Below are 19098 nucleotides of genomic sequence, written 5' to 3'. Positions count from 1 at the left end.
TTGGGGATACATGAAAAAATTACACAATGGATTTGCTATTATGGGGGTACAATTTTAGGAAAATGGGTTGCTGAGGGGTACGCAAAGGGGAAAAAGGGTTGGAAACCAGTGCTCTAGAATGCTATCCCTGATGAGATTTGTGTTCTACAGACAAGGTCATGCTTTACAATCCTTGGCTATGCAAATATCAAGAATAAGCAGCAGAGCATTTGAAGCAACAACCCAAGGTTGTAGAATGATCTGCCTCTGAAGGCCCACAATTGTTTGTCCTTCACAATATTTCTGATGGTGTACAAACTTCACTTATTCCAAAGAGGATTTAACTAATGAGATTTTAGTACTGTGGCAGCAGCTTTGGTTGTTTTTATACTGTTTTATACATACTGCCTTGGAAATTATTTCAGATAAAGTAAAGCATCAGGTGAATTTTTGTTGGTATTGCATTACATAATTATAGTATTAACTGTTTCTAATCCCCATTATTGTGCAGATAGGAAAAAAAACAGCAACCAGGAAGTCCTTTCCAACACTTTGCCTCTGAATGTTGCTGATTTCTTTTTTATAGTCTGTTTCCTCCAGCTTAAAAGTCCATTTCTGTACAGTTTCTGTTCCATTAACAAACACTAGTGTAAAATGCACCTATAAAAAGCATCAATTGAAATAGCTCCATTACATGTTCCAAATTCCAAAAATTAGAGAGCACGGAGAAAAATTTCTGGGTCGAGATATCATATTCATTTTATACAAGCAATATTTTTCATTGATTATTTTTTGGTCTATCCTGTTCTGAAAGTCAGGATCTCCCATCAAGATGTTATTACAGTATCACTGTATCTGCTACTACCCTCTCTGCCCCTTTTGCAGAGAATGGCGTGTCATCAGATTGGATTACACATCAATATTATGCTACTGTCCTCACTGATGATTCATCAGACAATCAAGTCTATGAACCTGAAACTGCCAGGATTTGGTGTTTCTCAGAGATCTATCACGTGTCCAAATGCAGTCTGTGACATTATGAACAGCTATCCTATTCTGAAATGACATGTTGAACACCAAATGTACAGTATTAGATGTCACTTTGAACTGGTGCTTTGCCAAAGTTCATTGACTCCTCTTGGATATGTACTATAGCTTTATCTGCCTTCTAAGTTATTCCAGTCAGCCACTCTGAACCCTACTACACAATATTATTTTCAATTTACATGTACATGAAAACATAACAATGAGAAAAAAATCAAAGAACAGGGAACTACTCTACACAGAGGCCTCAGAGATAAAGAACAGAATAATAAAAAAATTTCCAGTGCCTTATTTTCTCATAGAAAATTTTCTGTTTCGAAAGAGTGTTTTATAATCCTAATAATCAATAGCTGCCATTGCAGATACAATATTAGGCAAGTATTAGGTAACCATGGCAGCCTTAAAATTGTAATTAATGTTTCTCAGATGATTGTCCCTAGCAATAGTGTGAGTCAGTACATGTATGCTTTATTGAGTTATCAACAGGAGTGGAGGGTAAACCATTCATTGACTATAACAATCTAAAAATCAGGTTATGAATTCACTTGGTCAATTGCGTAAGTCAAATAAAATTAAAGCTAAAATTCTTAATTAGGTCTCCTCTCATAAGGTAGAAGGGATATTGTACTCGCCAGTCTGATATGAACTGAGGAATAATGCAAATGATGTTATGGACAACAACAGTGAAACTGAAGTGTTCCAATGATCACCATGAATAAACTCTGTGGAGCACTGCCTCAAATGCTGACAGCTGCAAATATCTCTCCTATTTCCTCCCTATGTGACAGGTCTCATCTCTGTTTTGATTATAACTAGCAGCATCTCCCATGCAGAGGACACAGGGAAAGGATTCACTATGGAGAAAGGAAGTTCTGCTATAACTCCCAAAAGGGAAAGGGTGAATATAATCTCAGTGGATACACAATCTGTTACAAATTGTGAATTTTGAAAGGTTGACATCAACATGTGAATGCTAAAGCATGGTGGAACTCAAATCCTCATTTCCTATCTTCATCTCTTTTGCTTTTCCCCTCTTGTCTTCCACTGGTGCTTGTCCTAGCATCTCACTTCCCTCCTCCTGTGCAAAGAAAAAGAAAAGTCAGTTCTTCCCTCATAGGGAAACTGTTTTGTCAGCTGGACTTTAACCTGTCATGTGATTTTTACATGAGTTTTCCTCACCCCACCATGTAAGCTGTAGGGGTAACTGGGTGATGTGATAGGAATATCCATCCTTCCTTCCCTATGTGCTTTCCTGTCAAAAGGGTGGCTTGTAAATTGTGTGGTATTTGCAAAGTAAAAGCTCTGTCTGCAAACATTCCTGGAGTTCATCCATTACAGAGCTTATATTAGATGTGCAAAATTATTCACACTGATGAAGATTCTGTAACATGTCTGCTGGGCTACATTATGTCTTGGTTCTGGGACAGGATGATGTCAAGGAAGGATTCCATGGAATTCTTGAGTTCCTTCCCTTGCACAACTAATGTACCAATGGTGCATTCCACATCATGATACATCTCAGTGGGTATTGGTGTTGTCACCATGGGACTCTTGTGTTTGCTGTCTCCCTGTTGTTTAAAAGGATACTAGTTTCTTCCCAGGTTTTCTGCTGATAGCACACAGGATCTCAAGTATACTACATTAATACTTAGGATTACTCTGTAACTTATGAATGATTGTTTAATGCAGACATGGTCATTTTGAGATATGAAGTAACAATGGCACTAATTTAGAAGTCAGAAGCTAGTCTTCATCTAAAAAGGAAACATAACTTTTACACACATAGACAAAACTAGCCAACACAGTGTCCTAGAAAGGGGGGGGGGGGTTAAGAGGCCCAACAGTTTGCCATCTCTCCTTTCAAAAGATAACAGCTCAAGACAAAAGGTCATAAGATGTGTACACAACCGCAGTCTTTGGTCAAGGTTTCATTATGTACATCAATGTTGCAAGAATGCAGTCCCATCCGGAGGAAAGACTTCTCTGGTATCTCTAGCACTTTGTACACAGACAGTGGCCCTGGCGTGGAAATGATCTTTGAAAAACTCACACTTCTTGCATCACTTGTCCCTACAACAAATATCCATCCTGCTTAACAGATTCATCTGTTTCCATCAAATTAAATAATTAAAAACTACTAATCCCCTCTTGTACTCATAATGATGCATTCTGATGAGCTATGGGCAATCAATTACCTTGAGACAAATTAAAAAACCATTGGGGCACAAATGGAAATAAATTGTTCCCTAAACATAAATGAATCACAGCAAAATAGAAAATGACAAAAGTGTGAAGATACAGGCAAGAGCCACCCAACAAATAGGATTGTCCTTCCATTTAGGAATGTTTATCTGTGAGATCCATTTCTGCCCTAGTAACAAACTACTCTTCTCATCGTTTTAATTTAATTGAATAAAGAAGGAAAAGTTCTCAGCAGTTTATGACCAGAAATATGAAAATCGACACAAGTAAAATACTACAAATTTACAAGTCAGCAAGAAGAGACACTAATTTCTCATTAAAAGAATAATCAAGCTATTATTATTTGAACTTCCTACTGTTCTAATGCATTGACTGCAGACAGAAGAACAAACCTTTTCCAAATCGACTTCTAATTTGGCAGACATTATTTTAAAGTGGAATACTTCACTAGTGCCTAAAGCTTAAGCTACCATAGTTGCAATTAGAATCCAGCTGATAGTAAATGAGAAAACTTTCAGGTAAATCATACCAATCAGTTACTTCCTTATCAGTATGCAGTCCTTGAAGTTACTCTCTGGGGCTCAAACTAACATTTTACTGCTAGTCACACTACAGCAGTGGCTCTTCAAGTTAGTAATGAAAGCAACTGCTACTAAAGGAGACACCAAGATCTTTCCAAGCCTCCAAAATCCCATTTGTTAATCTATATATATAAAAATCTAAATGTGTGTTTGTCCCTGATGGTCTCCCTCAGAAGCTGCTGGACAGATCGCCCCCAAATTTTCACAGGACGTCCCTCCCTGTTGCGGGCAGGAAATCGGACCTTCAAATCGCCGAAAGTCCATACCTGAGCCAGGTAAAATGTCTTTTTCCTGGCGCACCAGGCCATGAAGCTGGCTGTGTTTAACTGTCACCCTTAGAATGTTCATGCAGCCTGTCTGTCTGTGGCCTGAGGGCTTGGTCTGCCCTTAGAATGTTCGTGCAGATGGCCAGAGATGAGCAGTTAAAACAGTAAATAGGTAATACTGGTAGGTAATACGAGTGGAAGTGAAACACATACACACTTTGCCGTGTGAGAAGTCAGGTGGGGTCCCCCCCCCCCTCACACGCAGGTAACTTTCACTCTCTGTGCCTCACCCACTGCTACCACACAACACACATACTCTCATACACATCCAGCTCATCCTCACACACCTCACTCTGCCCTCCCTCACACCCAACCACCACTTACCTACTGCCTCACCCATATTCACCACAGCTCTCTTTTACTAAAAGCAAGCTGAAGTTTGCCTTTTTTCTTCTAAGAAAATCCGCGGGGTGGGGGCGAATCAACACTATTGACTCCACTTCTTTTGCACGTGGCCCTTTACGAACCCAGGGAGCTGGCCTCGATCTGAGCGCCTCACCACCCTGCCTCTGCTGCCTGACTGGGATAGCCTGCTTGCCCCAGTTCTGCCTTACCCAAGCCAGGACTGTGCATGTCAACCAGCCTCATGGACAGCGGAATTCACACTCTGGACAGTTCTGTTGTGGAATGGAAAGGATTATACTAAAAAAACAAGACAGCACCATATAACGATGTTCATTGAAAAGGGAAAAAGGGATTCCATTTGACCACCCAAAAGGCTATGCTGGGGATGATTGGACCTGCATGGACATCTGCGTGGGTTGTGGACTGTGATGAGAAGGACAATTGCCACAGCAACGCATGGCCGGGCCCGCTAGTCAACATGTAAAATCATATCAGATACTGCACTGCCGTATATGATTAGCAGCTCACCACCAGTACTCCAGAGACAACTTATAAAGTCTTCTCTGACAAATACAGTATCTACAGTTGCTTCAACAGCATTAGAAAATCATGTGTTAACGTGAGACCTCCAATTTTTCTTAATTACTTATACAAGTACAGAAAAAAATTCTAAAATTCCTTCTCCCCCCATCTTTTCTATCAAAGACTGAGTAACTGCAGAAAAATCAACAGTTTCCACCCTGGGAAAGAAGGTAAAAGCAGGAGGTACATGTCAGATGTGCAAACAGAAGACTTAATAGATTTTGGCTTTGTCCTCATTCTAAAAAGCTCAGAATGGCACTTAATCCTCATAACAACCCCTAACAGGTAGGCTTAACTAAGATATAGTGGTTTGCTCAAAGTAAAATAGTGAGCTGCAAAGCTGAATGGAGACTGCAGCATGGGTTTATCCCATATTCTAACCACAGCATTACAACACCAAATTTAAATTGATCTTTCTACTTTAAATAAATTAAATGTGAAGTACAAGAATATGGCATGAAGCTTCAACAACTTACCTCCCAATCCCTTGCAATTTTGGGTTGTGCCTCTTGACCCAATTTTTCTAACTGCTGCTCCTTATACTTTTCATATTGTCTGTATCCCGCATAACCTCCTCCTGTAGCCACTAAAAAATGCAGTGGCCGCAACCGCAGTCCTCCCTGTATTGGTGCAGTGTGGAGTTGCCGCTGACCTAAAACAAAAGAAGCCAGTCTTTAGGAAAAAAGCAGACAGGCATCAAATGGTAAAGCAAAGGCAGCAAGTCAGAGAAAAGGAAATTGGTGCTGACTGATATCTCCGTGTATACAAATATAGATCCATGTGGAGATCCAAAATAGAAATCAACGTTGTGACAAAAAGTGGCATCATTAGTCACTTCCAGGATGAACGTATTTCCCACTCAATACTTCTCAGAATTTTACTCCACAAGCACTTCAGAAAACAGACTAAATATTATATCAGAACTCTTCCAAATGTATTGTCTTCCAAATGTATTTAAAACATTTCTATCTTGGCTTTCCACATGTTCAAACAGCTGCTGAAAAACCAAAATAGCTTTATAGTTCAATAAACTAAAACCAATAATAATTACAAATACCAAAAGCCTTGTGGATTGCACTGTACATTTCTGAATTCTTACTCATATTTATTATATTTAAATCTCTTGCATAAATGACTGTTAATTATTCAAAACCATACTGAGTGAAAGGGATATGCCTTATTTATTTAAAATATTTAATTTAAAATATTTATACCCCACCTTATCTTTGCAAACTCAACTGAGTGAAAGGGATATGCCTTATTTATTTAAAATATTTAATTTAAAATATTTATACCCCACCTTATCTTTGCAAACTCAACTTAGCTAATAAAACAGCAAAAGCTGTCAGAATAGCCCTTACAAGCATTCAATAAGTTAAAACCAATGTACACAGGTAAAAACGCTGGCGAAAACAGTTTATCTCCACCAAGTGCCCCTTGGAAGACACCACAAACAACCTGCAAATACCACATCTGGGACACTGCCATTTCTGAATAAACGTATTTTATATTGTCAGTTCTTTTCAAACCTTTATAGCCTCTTAATTTTGACAAAACAATAGTGTATGAACTGCTTTGGAATGGCAAACTTTCAAATAATGTGTGGGGGGCATTTCATGTTCCCCTCCCCCAGTATTTCTCTTTTCCTTCCCTTCCCTGAAACTGCCTGAGGGACATATCACTTCCACCGGTATCCCCTTCTCTGCATATTTCCTCTTTCTCTTCTGGCAACTCCCATATTCTCTCTCCTTTTCCTGTCTCATTCTCTTCTCCGCAGCCATTTTCCAGCCTACCTTTTATCTGTCTTCCCTCTTCAGCTATTTTTATTGTTTATGTACTTCTATTAAATCCCACCTTTCATCACAGTGGAGACCCAAGCAGTTTACACTATTCTCATTTTTATCACAACAACCCTGTGGGGTAGATTTATTTATTTATTTATTTATTTATTTATTTATTTATAATTTAATAGATGGCCCTACTTGGTTATACTTGGCTCAAGGTCACCTAGTGAGCTTCCATGGCAGACTGGTGATTTGACCTTGGGTCTCCCAGATCCTATTCTGAAGCCCTAACTGCTATACCACACTGGCTTCCACAGAGTGGCTACTGCTGAACAGCAGCAAACAACCAGCCCTGGATGAGTCATACAAATCAGGTGGTATCAAGTCACCAAGCAGTTGTTTCCTGGCCTGGGCCTGATAACTCCTCCTTCACAAGTCCAAACAGCTCTGGAAAGGACCTTGCCTTTTACTGTCAGAAATCAAGCCTGGAATGCTGTAGTTGCCTAGCAACAGCTGCCAACGGTCTAGTTTCTTAAAACTGCAGGCACTCCTTTTATTACTTTGGAATTTTTAAAAGCCCTCTATGGGGTTTTTTTTTTAGATTTCATTTTTTCTGCAAACTTGGGGTATCTTTCAGGTTTGCAGAAAGATCTGCCTTGTCCATTCATGGCTCTAATCACCATCTAATCTAATTCATGGCTCTAATCACCATCTAATCTAACCATCTTCAGATTTGGCTGAGTTGAGTATTTGAATATACAAGTGGGGACCTGCATTACTCATGGGGGATTCCTTCCCTGTCTTAAGCTTCCTTCTTCCCCCTACTGCTGCTACTGCCAGGATTGATGTGGCTCCCAGCCACTCCCACTGTTGTTGCTGCCAGGGCTATGGTGGCTCCTGATCACTTCCCACCACCCAGCACAGCTCCTGGGCTGTGCCACAGCTCTGCTCCCCCCGCACCACCCGCCAGGCCCAATGTGGCTCCTGACATCCATGCTGGGGTTGCTGTGGCTCCCAACTACCTCCTGATTAACCCTATTAAGATGTAAGATGATGATACATTTAAAAATATGCACCATTTTCTGTATTTTAAAAAGAATATTCCTCTGCAATTATGCAACTCAGAAAATGTGAGATGCCTGTTATGTCTTAAGGATGACAATAATGAAACAGCATTCCTGCACTTCGATGACATGTTTCTGTGATAAAACATAAGTCTTTGAATAGCTGAGGACTCTGATGTGCTCAGAATAGCAATGACAGAAGTCACAGAACCTCTGGTCTTTCTCACAATTAAAGTTATAGTATCATAAGACCAACTATTTGTTAATGACAAACGAGTGAGGAATAAAAATGGCAGCCAGAATTCCATGATTCACTGAAAAAACAACTCTCCCAAGCTTGTTATGAAACCAAGCCCTCTGCTTTACTACAGAGCCGAATGACTTTAAAAAGTCTGGAACGGTGTAATTTTAAGTAATTTATATATTTATTGATTTTAAATGTGATTGTTATTGCTGAATTGTTTATGATGTTTGTTGTCCACCGCCCAGAGCCCTTAGGGGATGAGGCGGTCTACAAATACAATAATAAATAAATAAATAAATAAATAAATAAATAAATAAATAAATAAATAAATAAATAAATAAATAAAATAAAAAGGATAGGAAACATCTAGAAAGGTGCCAGTGTAGAATTTGTACTGAATTTGACAGATCGTGGTATAGAATTCATGGTAAGACCTGTGAAGCAGCAATGGTGGCAGCTAAGAAATATTACTTCTCTACTACCATTGCAACAGCTAGTTCATGACCATCCCAATTGTTTACACAGTATCTGCTAACTCTTCAAACTGAGTCTTCATTTGTGTCAAAAACAGACAATTAATTGTGAAACTTTAGCAAAGTGTTTTTCGGGCAAGATATCAAGAATACACTCTGATTTAGATAGTGACTGTTAACACAGGTCCACCGGAAGAATTAGCTAATTATCTACCAGTTCTGTTTATGGACTACTTTAACACAATTTTCATGACAGATCCTCAGATCAGCTCCTGTTGACAAGCTCCTAAGAACAGTGAAGGTCGCAAGTTGTGCCCTTAATCCTTGCCCATCTTGGCTTCTAAAATCATGTAAAGACCATATCACTGAATCCTTAGCATCTATTATAAACCAATCACTAACTTGAGGCACCTTGTTCCAACCATTCAAAGAGGCAGTTATCTGTCTGCTACTAAAAAAACCCATCCCTATAGAAAAATGTTGTAGCCAGTTATCATGCTGTCTCTAATCCCACTCTCCCTCCCTTGACTAAAGAAGCAATTCTGAAAGCTCAGTGGGCTGTTGAGGAGGAGGGCATTGCCAAAACTGTCACCTAGCTCACTTTCTTTCTGATATCCTCATGACGAGAGGGCCAGTTGCAACCGAAACAGGACTTGTTCACTGCTGGTGGTTTCACCAAATCCAACAAAGGACTACCAGCTAGGAGAGACTGTCCCACTCTTCAGTGAAACCATGAGAGGCTGACACAAGATAGATTCTTCATAATTATGTGGCAACTAAAAGAGTTACGAACAAGTTATAATAATCTCTGTATACAGATGTTGTGATTCTTCTGTAGAACATCCTGACCTCAAAAGCAACTGAAACATGGATGGTCTCTGCAATAGTTAGAAAATGAAGATGGTACCTATTCCCATGAAACTGTAAAGGAGAACGTGCTAAGCCTCCACATGTTACTGTTCTTCTGTGGTGCGGGAAAGAGTATTGGATGAAATGGGTATTGGATGAAATGGGTATTACTCAGATGTCAGGTGATTTGGATGCTGAATGAATAGCAATCTAAATGCCAAACATATTAATCCTGCAAGACCACAACTATTAACCAAAAGGAAAATGGATCTGCAGACACTTTCCACAAAGAAGAATGTGGCTGTCTCTCCTATTTACAGTGGAACTTTGTAAATGTAAATCTGATTTGGATATTCCATACAATAAATTATAGGATGTGATTATGTGACTTGGCTTCAAAATATGTGGAAAAAACCACATCTGTATTAAACCTATGCAAAGTTTGGTTATGGTTCCAAATATGTGGGAACCACAATCCAAGAAGGATACTGACAGGGTGGAATGAGTCCAGAGGAGGGCAACCAAAATGGTAAAAGATCTGGATTTCATGCCCTATGAAGAGAGGCTTAGGGAGCTAGGTATGTTTAGGCTGGAGAAGATAATGTTAAGGAGTGACATGATAACTATGTTTAAATATTTGAGGGGATGTCATACTGAAGATGGAGCAAGTTTGTTTTCTGCTGCTCCAGAGACTAGGACAAGGAGTAATGGATTCAAAGTACAGGAAAAGAGATTTCCCCTAAACATTAGGAAGAACTTCCTGACGTTAAGGGCTGTTCGACAGTGGAATACACTGCCTTGGAGTGTGGTGGAGTATCCTTCTTTGGAGGTTTTTAAACAGAGACTGGATGGTCCTCTGTCAGAAGTGCTTTGATTGTGTATTCCTGCATGGGAGGCAGTTGGATTCGATGGCCCTTGTAGTCTCTTCCATCTCTATGATTATCTGCTGAAATAACAGAAATAGCTAATTGGAACAGCTAGAACAACACTGCAGACTGAAGCTCTATATCTGAAATAATTTGGAGTATTTTTGTTCCTTGAATCCTTATAATACCTCACCTGGCAGAGACACAGTTCCTTTATCTTTACTTTGGTATAGAGTATGTGTTAATTGGATCAATTAATTTCAGAAGTGCAACAATTTCCCCCCAAATAGCGTGATTTATGCCACAAAGTGATATGTGACTTGAATTGAAGTTCAAGGTAATTTTAAGGGTATCATCCATCAGTGTAAAAACTACCTCAAATGGATGGTTGCTTTTGAAATGTGTCATCAATAGCACATTTTCTAAGGCACATTTTGGATGCTGGTTAGTCTACCAATTTCATATTCCTTTTGGTTTATAGAGATTCTGCACTGCCTTGCTGCCATCTGCTTGAAAGGAAGATCCATATGCATTCCTGAATAATTTGCGGTACAAAGGAACATCATTAGAGGCAGGGCAAAGTTAGGTAAATTATATTTCTCACATTTTTATTCTAGCGTGCTTCACAACAGGTCACAGGGCTAGAGACGAATAAGTAAAGGTAGAATCATTGTTATTTTAAAAATTATGTCCCACTTTCTGATGTCAAGGCAGGGGTGCAGGTCAATATTTTTCAAAAGGCTTTATTGTTCCACAGAAAATGTTTGATTTCTAGAAATTTATTGTTTTACAAAATTAATTATAATGGATGCATGCCATTGCCAATACAACACTAAGCGTGTCTGGCGATTTGTGCAGGTAATTATCCCTAAGAATTGTGTGACAGAGTACATACACATGTTTTATTGTTTTGTAAACCGGGGATGGAGTGGGGGTGCATTCAAGGCTGACTCACTGCTTCTTTCATGCCTCATAACCAGACTCTGTCTAATCTCCAGTCCCTATACAATAGCCAGTCTCATCATAACATGGGACTGCTTTATTGAAGGGTCAACTGCAACTTCATCATTGAAAATATTTCAGCTAAAGCACATGTACAATCTTACCAGCGTGAAAGAAGGGGGAAATTGGCTGCTTCCGGAGTATCAATGTCTTCTTCACAGGATGCTTCAGGAAATGACTGTTGAACATGACACTGGTAAATATAAAACAAGATATATATATGGACCTGCATCTACACAAACATATATATCTAACTGGAAATACTCAGATACAAATAATTCTTCTTACCAACAACAAAGGTCATTTAACAAATTCAAAGGCCAAATCCTGCAACAAACTCAGATGCCAAAACTCTCTCCATATATGTCAGGGCTGTTCAACAGTGGAATTCACTGCCTCAGAGTGTAATGGAGGAGGTTTTTAAACAGAGGCTGGTGAACATATATCGAGAGTTCTTTGATTGTGTGTTCCTGCATGGCAGGGGGTTGCACTTGAGGGCCCTTGTGGTCTCTTCCAACTCTATGGCCGTTTCCGCACGGCCCTTTTATGGCGCCCTGGGGACGGCAAAAACGCCGTTCCCAGGGAGCCATTCGCACAGGCGGTGCTCCCCCTCCCCCAGGGCGGTGTCAGGCCGCCCTAAAAAACAACCCTTTAAAGGGTTGTTTTTGCCTCAACAGTGTGTTCCCGACGGCGCGGTGCGAACGGCACCGCCAGGAACACGCTGTTTCCCTTCCCTTTCCCACTCACCTTGTCCCCGTCGTCGGCCTGTTCTCCGACCCCGGAGGTCGGAGGGCAGGCGTGGGCGGGCTTCGAGGCCAGCAGGTCAACGGGACAAGGTGAGTGGGAAAGGTATGAAGCGCTCCATGAGTCAGCCTCGTCGCCCGCCGTTTTCCTGAGGTCAAGCCGACGCCAGGTATGGACGGCCTCACTTCCACGGGCAGAATTCTTGTTGGCGTAATTTGGGGCCCGTCTTGGAAACTGACCTTATGATTCTATGATACTCAGGCAATACTCTTACAGGACCCAATCACAACACCTATTCCATCTTGGGTTCACTCATTCTCCATTGTGATATGTGTTATTAATGTCAGCAATGCCTTCCTTTCTCTTTATATAGGACAAACCACAAAAAGAATGAATAGATACAAACCTGACATTAAAACGGACTATATTAATGAAAGCAATGGGGAAATATTTCAACCTCCCTAATACTCTATTGCTGTTAAAAAATCTCCATTCCCCAGTAAAAATGTCTAGAGGAGATTCCAACATGAAAATGCAGAATCAGAATTTATCACAAGGTTTACACAGCCTGCCCCAAAAAGTTGAACTTGGAATTCGTCAGCTATTTACAGCTGTTAAGTAGCTTAGCAAAACCAGAAAAATTGCCAATCACAGTTACTATGAATGAGATCTGTACTTTTTAAAAATTCCACTTTAATTTTGTATAATTACACCTCACCTTATACTACTTGCATTTCATGGTCCCTTGACTTTATGTATGCTTGTTTGGGGGTATAAGCTCATGTATGCCTGGGGATGACCTATATCCAGCACAAACTCCCCATACTTGCCTTCAAAGCCTTCTATAGCCTTGCTTCTTCCCTTATTTCTGTTACCATATCCTGATTCACCTCTGTTTATAAGCCTCACTCCTCCAGTTCCATCACTCCCAGACATCCAAAGATCTTCAGCTCCCTCAAATAACTGTACCCTTTCCTCCTTGCTATCCTCATGCACAGAATTACCTTCCACAACATTCTATGATGCTACCATCTCTCACTTTCTTCACACACCTTTTCAAACCCACCTTTGGCACAGCCTCTCAGTTCCGCTTACCTTAGCAAATATAAGTAGAATGAACACATATTCTCTCCACCTTCACCACCTTTATCCTTGGCTTTCCCTCCCACCCATTTATTTTCTAACTCTCATGTCAAATTTAAACAGGGCCTGCCTTTTTTCTATTCTGCAAAACTCCACAAACATTGAAAGATTAATATGAGTAATAAGATGGCTAGGACATGCTAGAGGTTTATAAAATTAAAGAGTAAGTGAATAACCTAATATATGTGAAGTACAAGATATTCTCTCTGAGTATTGAATAAGGCAGATGTGAGGGCGATCTGGCTGCGACATCTGTCACCCCATTGATCGCCAGGGTTGATTCGGCTGATCTGGCTGGCTAGGCGGATGTCCCCTCCCTCAATTGCTCCATGTGCGTCCCTCCCGAAGCTGCTCGGTGGAAGAGGACGACCCAGATAGAAGGAGTGTACCGTTCTTCGGTATTGAATAAGGTTATTTGAAAACAGAACTAAATATACAAATTAACTGGGCTTGCATGTTACATCTCTTCACAGAAGGAGATCAGAATGTTCTGGCCACTAGCAGCAGTAATCTTCCCATGCCAGGAAGTCTGTTCATGTTACAGGCCCTGAGGCTAAGTCTGCAAGAGGTTTTGGCACAGTAGAGTATCAGCCATATTGCAGCATATTTTCTACTGCATTGCAATAAGGTTGTACAGTTTACAGTTTCAAAAATCAAATTTCATAAACCATTAGTTATGATGATTTTCATGTTCTTCTAGAATACATCCAACAGTCCTCATGAAGGGATACAGACCATGCTGTCCAAGGAGAGTTAGACCCACAAAGTGCCCATCAGATGGTTTAGCAAGCAAAGTGGACATTCAGGCTATACATATTTTGCTATCAAGTGAACAGCATGGCAGGCATGGGCAAGACATTCCCACCACAACTGGTGCTTGTGGATTTTATGTCTAATCCTAGTCAAGCCAGAACAACTTCCTATCTGCAATTTCTGTAAGATTCATTTGGACATAAATATAATACTAGTTTGATCTCAAGGGATGTACTACTGTTCTGGTTCTGCCACCATCACATCTAATCTGGCCCTGCCACAGTCCAACTAATTGGGTATGAATCATATATAATTGACCAGTTTATTTTAGAACCATGAAGAGATTAATACTTCAAATAATTATTGTCAATTAAATTTTTAAAATAAATTTCTATTCCTGTACTTCTGTATATTTAGGTTGGCTCAGAAAATCCAAAATACACAATAAAATAGGACCAAAAACCCAAACCCCACAGCTATTTCTCAACACCAGACAGAAAAAAATATATATCAGTGCCCCGTGAAACAGGAAAATCTTATGAGGTTTTCAAAGGGCTGTTAAAGTGGAAGCTTTCCAAAGTTTTTACTACAAAACTCAAAAGAGCATTTTAAAGAATAGTTCATAACCAGCTACTTTTCCTTATTGAGAGTCAGACATGTCAAGAAGAAGAAGAATCTTAGGTCGTCAAGCCGCGGGCGGAAAACGGCTCGGTCGGCGTTTATGGCGCACTGACGACGCTAGGACCGTCTGCAGCCGGACGGTCCTGGGAACAGCAGGACGTGCCGGCGTTCACCGGAGGGTCGGGCCGGCCGACCGGTAGATAAATTATCGCCGGCCGAAATGGGGATACCCCCCCGGTTCCGCGCTGGCCTGCTCCAGCGCCAGGGTAGCGTCCCAGGTTCGGGCGACGCCAGAGGCCCGGGACAATGTGTTGGTGGAGGTAGCAGTCATGTCGCCGCCGGGTGCTGCCACGCATGCTTCTCAAAAGAGCTGGAAGCTCTGGGGAAACTTGCCGGCTTCAGGTCGGCCGGTGGCGCGAGGGTGGCGCTGCTGCGCAGCTTCGCCCCGGTATCGGCGGCCTGAGAGGCGTTTTACCGGGCTTCCAGTCGCCATGAATTGCCCGTGCGGAAACGGCCTTAATAATTGTCTCACCTCAGTCACATCAGTCCGAAGGAAGGAAGGAAGAAAGGAAGGAAGGGAAGGAAGGAAGGAAGAAGGAAGGAAGGAAGGAAGGAAGGAAGGAAGGAAGGAAGGAAGGAAGGAAGGAAGGAAGGAAGGAAGGAAGGAAGGAAGGAAGGAAGGAAGGAAGGAAGGAAGGAAGGAAGGAGCACTGCCTGACCAATGGAAATTAAAATCAAGGCCTTTAGATATATTTCTCTTAGCACCTCTATACAGGAAAATTGCTTTGGACAACTTATTTCTATGAATTTTGAAAGCATTTTCTAGCATGACATGGGGCACTTCCATTGAGTAAGTAAATTCACCCCACATAAGCAAACTTATAAACAAAGATCCACTGGATTGGGACATGAAAGAAAGGGGTTCCAGAAAATCATCCTTTATGGACCCCCAATGATGTTTGACTTGGTCTTGAGCTCAGATATCTTGAACGTACAGATTGCAGACTACATATAAAGAGAGAGAATTGATGACTTCCCATTCAGAATAACTTGAGGCAGTCCAGTTCAGCAAATGGTACTGAAGATGTGAAAGATTGCTGTTTTGGCTTCAGTGTCTTATCTGTTAAATTTGAATTCTAGTAAGGACAAATAAAATAAAGATTCTAATGTACTTTGTTTTTGTACAGTATTTCCATGTCAACAATATATCTTTGCAAATGACAGAAATTTTATTGTACTTTTAGTAGTGTGGCATAATCTATAGGTCTTTCAAAGTACATGGAATTCCATACTTCTGTATCCTCCAAGTTGTACCTAAAATGTGAAAGGAAGCTCAGGGGCTGTCAGTAATTCATATAAGTTTCAGGATGTTGAAAAAAAGACACAAAAGTCTGATTCCCTCCACTCCCATACACCAGAGATTTAAAAAGGTTAGTCTCTCTGCTCCCAGTGATTTATCATTCAGAGCCCACCTGTATCAGTTCACTGACCCGAATGCAAGGGTTTGTTTTTTTCAAGGTTCAACCTTCTAGCTACAAAGAGAAAAACACTAACAAGGTGGGAGAGGATCATTCAGATCAAACTTCCAGTCTTACTATTCTGCCCTCAGTGACTTGATTCCAGAGTGCAAGGGATTATGGGCATATCCTCAAAGAAGCAGTGGCACCCTCACCTCACCATCACTGCTGCAGTCACTGTGAACAAGTCAGAAAGTAATTTTTTTTGTTAGAGTAAAGGAATTACATTAGGGGATTTTAATTTATATTGGTAATTTATAATTTATTTTAAATTTACTATTGTATTGTATCTGGGTTTGTTGTTGTACACCACCCAGAGCCCCTTGGGGATTGGGCGGTCTATCAAATATAATAAATAATAATAATAATACAATCATAGCCTGTACTACCTTGGTGATCAACAAGATTTTTCAAGGGATGAACTTTTGAGAGACAAAGCTCCTTCTGTCACATAGTCTGACACAGCTACTCTCTGAAACTATTACAATCAAGGTTACAAGTAGCCACATTAGTCTACAAATCTAAAATAATTCAAAAACTCTCATTGTTTCTAAAATAATTCAAAAACTCTCATTGTATACACATAATTTTGTGATAAATTGGCTAATCCTAATAAAAGGAATTACATTACTTCTGTAAGGTTTTCTTTTATGCTGAGATTAGGGTATTTTAAAACACTTTAAAAGGCACGCGTATTTCAGTTTACAACGCAGAGTACACATCCAACAGTAATCTGAAACAGTCCCTGTAATCCAGTTTCTAGGGTCCCCTATCTCCCAAGAACAGATTTCAGGAGTCATTTTGGGCTGCTCCAGGAAAACGGAATGGCAAAAGTTCAATTGTGTGGGCAGAAGTGTTGTCCCAAGAAAAATGCACCATTGAACTGTGAAGAGGTTAAGATGAGGTTTTGGTGTAGCAAATAATTAGAAAAGGTGGTCATGAAAATACAAAACCTTGAAGGCCAAAAAATTTAGTCTGGTTTGCATATTTAGAAGAAACGATGCAGAAGCAAAAATTAAGGGAAAGTTAATTGCTAAAAGGAAATTTAGACATGTGGCATTTATACAAAGATGTATAAGAGCCCCTTGGGGATGGGGCGGTCTACAAATCTAAACAATAAATAAAAAATAAATAAATAAAATAAATGCTGGAATAGAATTAAACCAAAGAGATTGTATTTATTTATATCTCACTTTTCTCCCCAGTTGAGATTCAAAGAGGCTCAGGACATTATTTCCCCCTTCTCCATTTTCTCACAACAGCCCTGTGAGGTAACTCAAGCCAAACAGTTGTGACGGCTCCAGGATCACTGAGCAAGTTTTCATTGTAAAAAAGGGAGCTCAAAGCAAGGTTCCTAGTTTGCCACAAGTTTTCTAAAAAATGTTTCTTCAGAACTACTCAAATATACATAATCATTTAAACGAATTTAAGCATTTGACTGTGTAGAAGTTTATAGAATTTGAACTAAATTTGTAACTTGCTTGTCTCACTGATCGATGGTGATCATAGTTATTTACGGCTCACGCAACTCACGGAATGTTACGTACTCCTGTGAATCAAGATTGGCATCATCTTATTGTCTTCTTTGTACTTTATCTACTTTAAAACTTAATTAATGGTTTGGGCCTTTACTCCCAATGCCACATACTACTTCAATCACTCAGTGATGCAGGAAATATTTAAGATGCAATTCGGTATTACACATGCCTTAAATATACCCTTTCTCTGTGATAAAAATGTTTACCTTTACAAAGAGACAATCTCTTCATTTCTGACTACCCATCACTCAAATTTCCATTTGAATTTCTAATATTCACAATTTCTGGGCTTGGTTAGCAAGAGCTAATATGGAGTTACAGTGTTGGGCCAGGAGCTCCTAAGTTCAAAACACCCCATTCTGCCCACCTGAGCCTCACAGTTGAGAATTACAGATACCTGTGTCAGTCTGCTGCTGCAGAAATGAACAAAAGTCTGTTTAATGTATTGTCGAAAATGAACTCCACTCAAACACAGGATTTGCATTCACCAATACTACTGCTGCTGCAGGGCATGGAAATGTGAATCACTGCCTGGACTGATAAGCCCCACCCGCATACAATACTATCAACCACATCTTTGCATAACAAGTTCCACCCAAACACTTACTGACTGACACAGGACATGGACAATATATACCCCAAATGTTTCTTCTCTCTGGACACAGGTGTAGTATGACGTCCCCTCTGTGATAATAATCTCTGAAGAGGCCAGCCACAGATACAGGCAAAACGTTAGGAACAAGATCCACCAGACCACGGCCACACAGCCCGGAAAACCCACCAGAACCAAAAGTCTGTTCCTTAAAGACTAACATAATTTCATCCCAGACATCTCAGTGTCTGTAGTGAGTTCCACCCCACAAAATTTATACTAGAATAAAATTATGTTGGCCTTTATGGTTCTTTCAGATTCATATTTGTGCTACCTCACAGGGGTATTTTGAGAATAAAGTGAAACCCACGTTGAGGCAAAAATGCATTAAATTGCACCAGAACTAAACAGGAATTCAAAAAACCTTAGTAACCAACATGTTCTATTCCAGTTTAAATGTATGCAAGTCAGAGTTTATGTAACCAAACCCACTATCTTATTTTGCTTCAAAGGACTACCAGGGCCACCACGGACGATGAAGTTACCTAACTACAGCAAAGGTACGATCTCAGCGTCTCGTCTGAGTGAACCCCCCTCCCCTGTCCCTCCTCCTCGCTATCATCTCTGAAGGCGGAGACCTTCCTCACATTACGACCAGCTTCTCACGTATCAAGAGCTGAGAGGGAACTTTTGTGAGCCATGAGGCTCAGCTTTGTTCGTGGGACGGCACTGTAGACCGCCACAGTATAGACGGGACTGTGCGGCGGCGACGTAGGATCGTGCAATACAGGCAGCCCTGAGGCCAAATGACGACCCCCAAATCCCTTGAAGGACCGCGGCGGAGTCTCG

General features: G+C 40.5%; 1 protein-coding gene across 3 annotated transcripts in view; it reads right to left on the bottom strand.

The window, feature by feature from the left end:
* The window catches only part of PISD (phosphatidylserine decarboxylase), a 51778-nt gene that overhangs the window by 32383 nt on the left and 297 nt on the right, over positions 1 to 19098 (bottom strand). Inside the window, exons 1-3 of one of the 3 annotated variants that reach the window (XM_048514975.1) lie at positions 18795 to 18812; positions 11446 to 11534; positions 5536 to 5711 (exon numbers count right to left, since the gene is read on the bottom strand). In XM_048514975.1, coding sequence (XP_048370932.1) covers positions 5536 to 5711; positions 11446 to 11530 — 261 coding nt within the window. In that variant the 5' untranslated portion in view covers positions 11531 to 11534; positions 18795 to 18812. Of the gene's footprint in view, positions 1 to 5535; positions 5712 to 11445; positions 11535 to 18794; positions 18813 to 19098 lie in introns of those variants that run through there. The other 2 variants (XM_048514974.1, XM_048514973.1) reach the window with 2 other exon arrangements.

The sequence above is a fragment of the Sphaerodactylus townsendi genome, linkage group LG13, assembly GCF_021028975.2.
Source record: "Sphaerodactylus townsendi isolate TG3544 linkage group LG13, MPM_Stown_v2.3, whole genome shotgun sequence".
Taxonomy (NCBI): Eukaryota; Metazoa; Chordata; class Lepidosauria; order Squamata; family Sphaerodactylidae; genus Sphaerodactylus; species Sphaerodactylus townsendi.
Note: the sequence above shows the minus strand (reverse complement) of the source record. Positions and strands in the feature narration are given on the sequence as shown.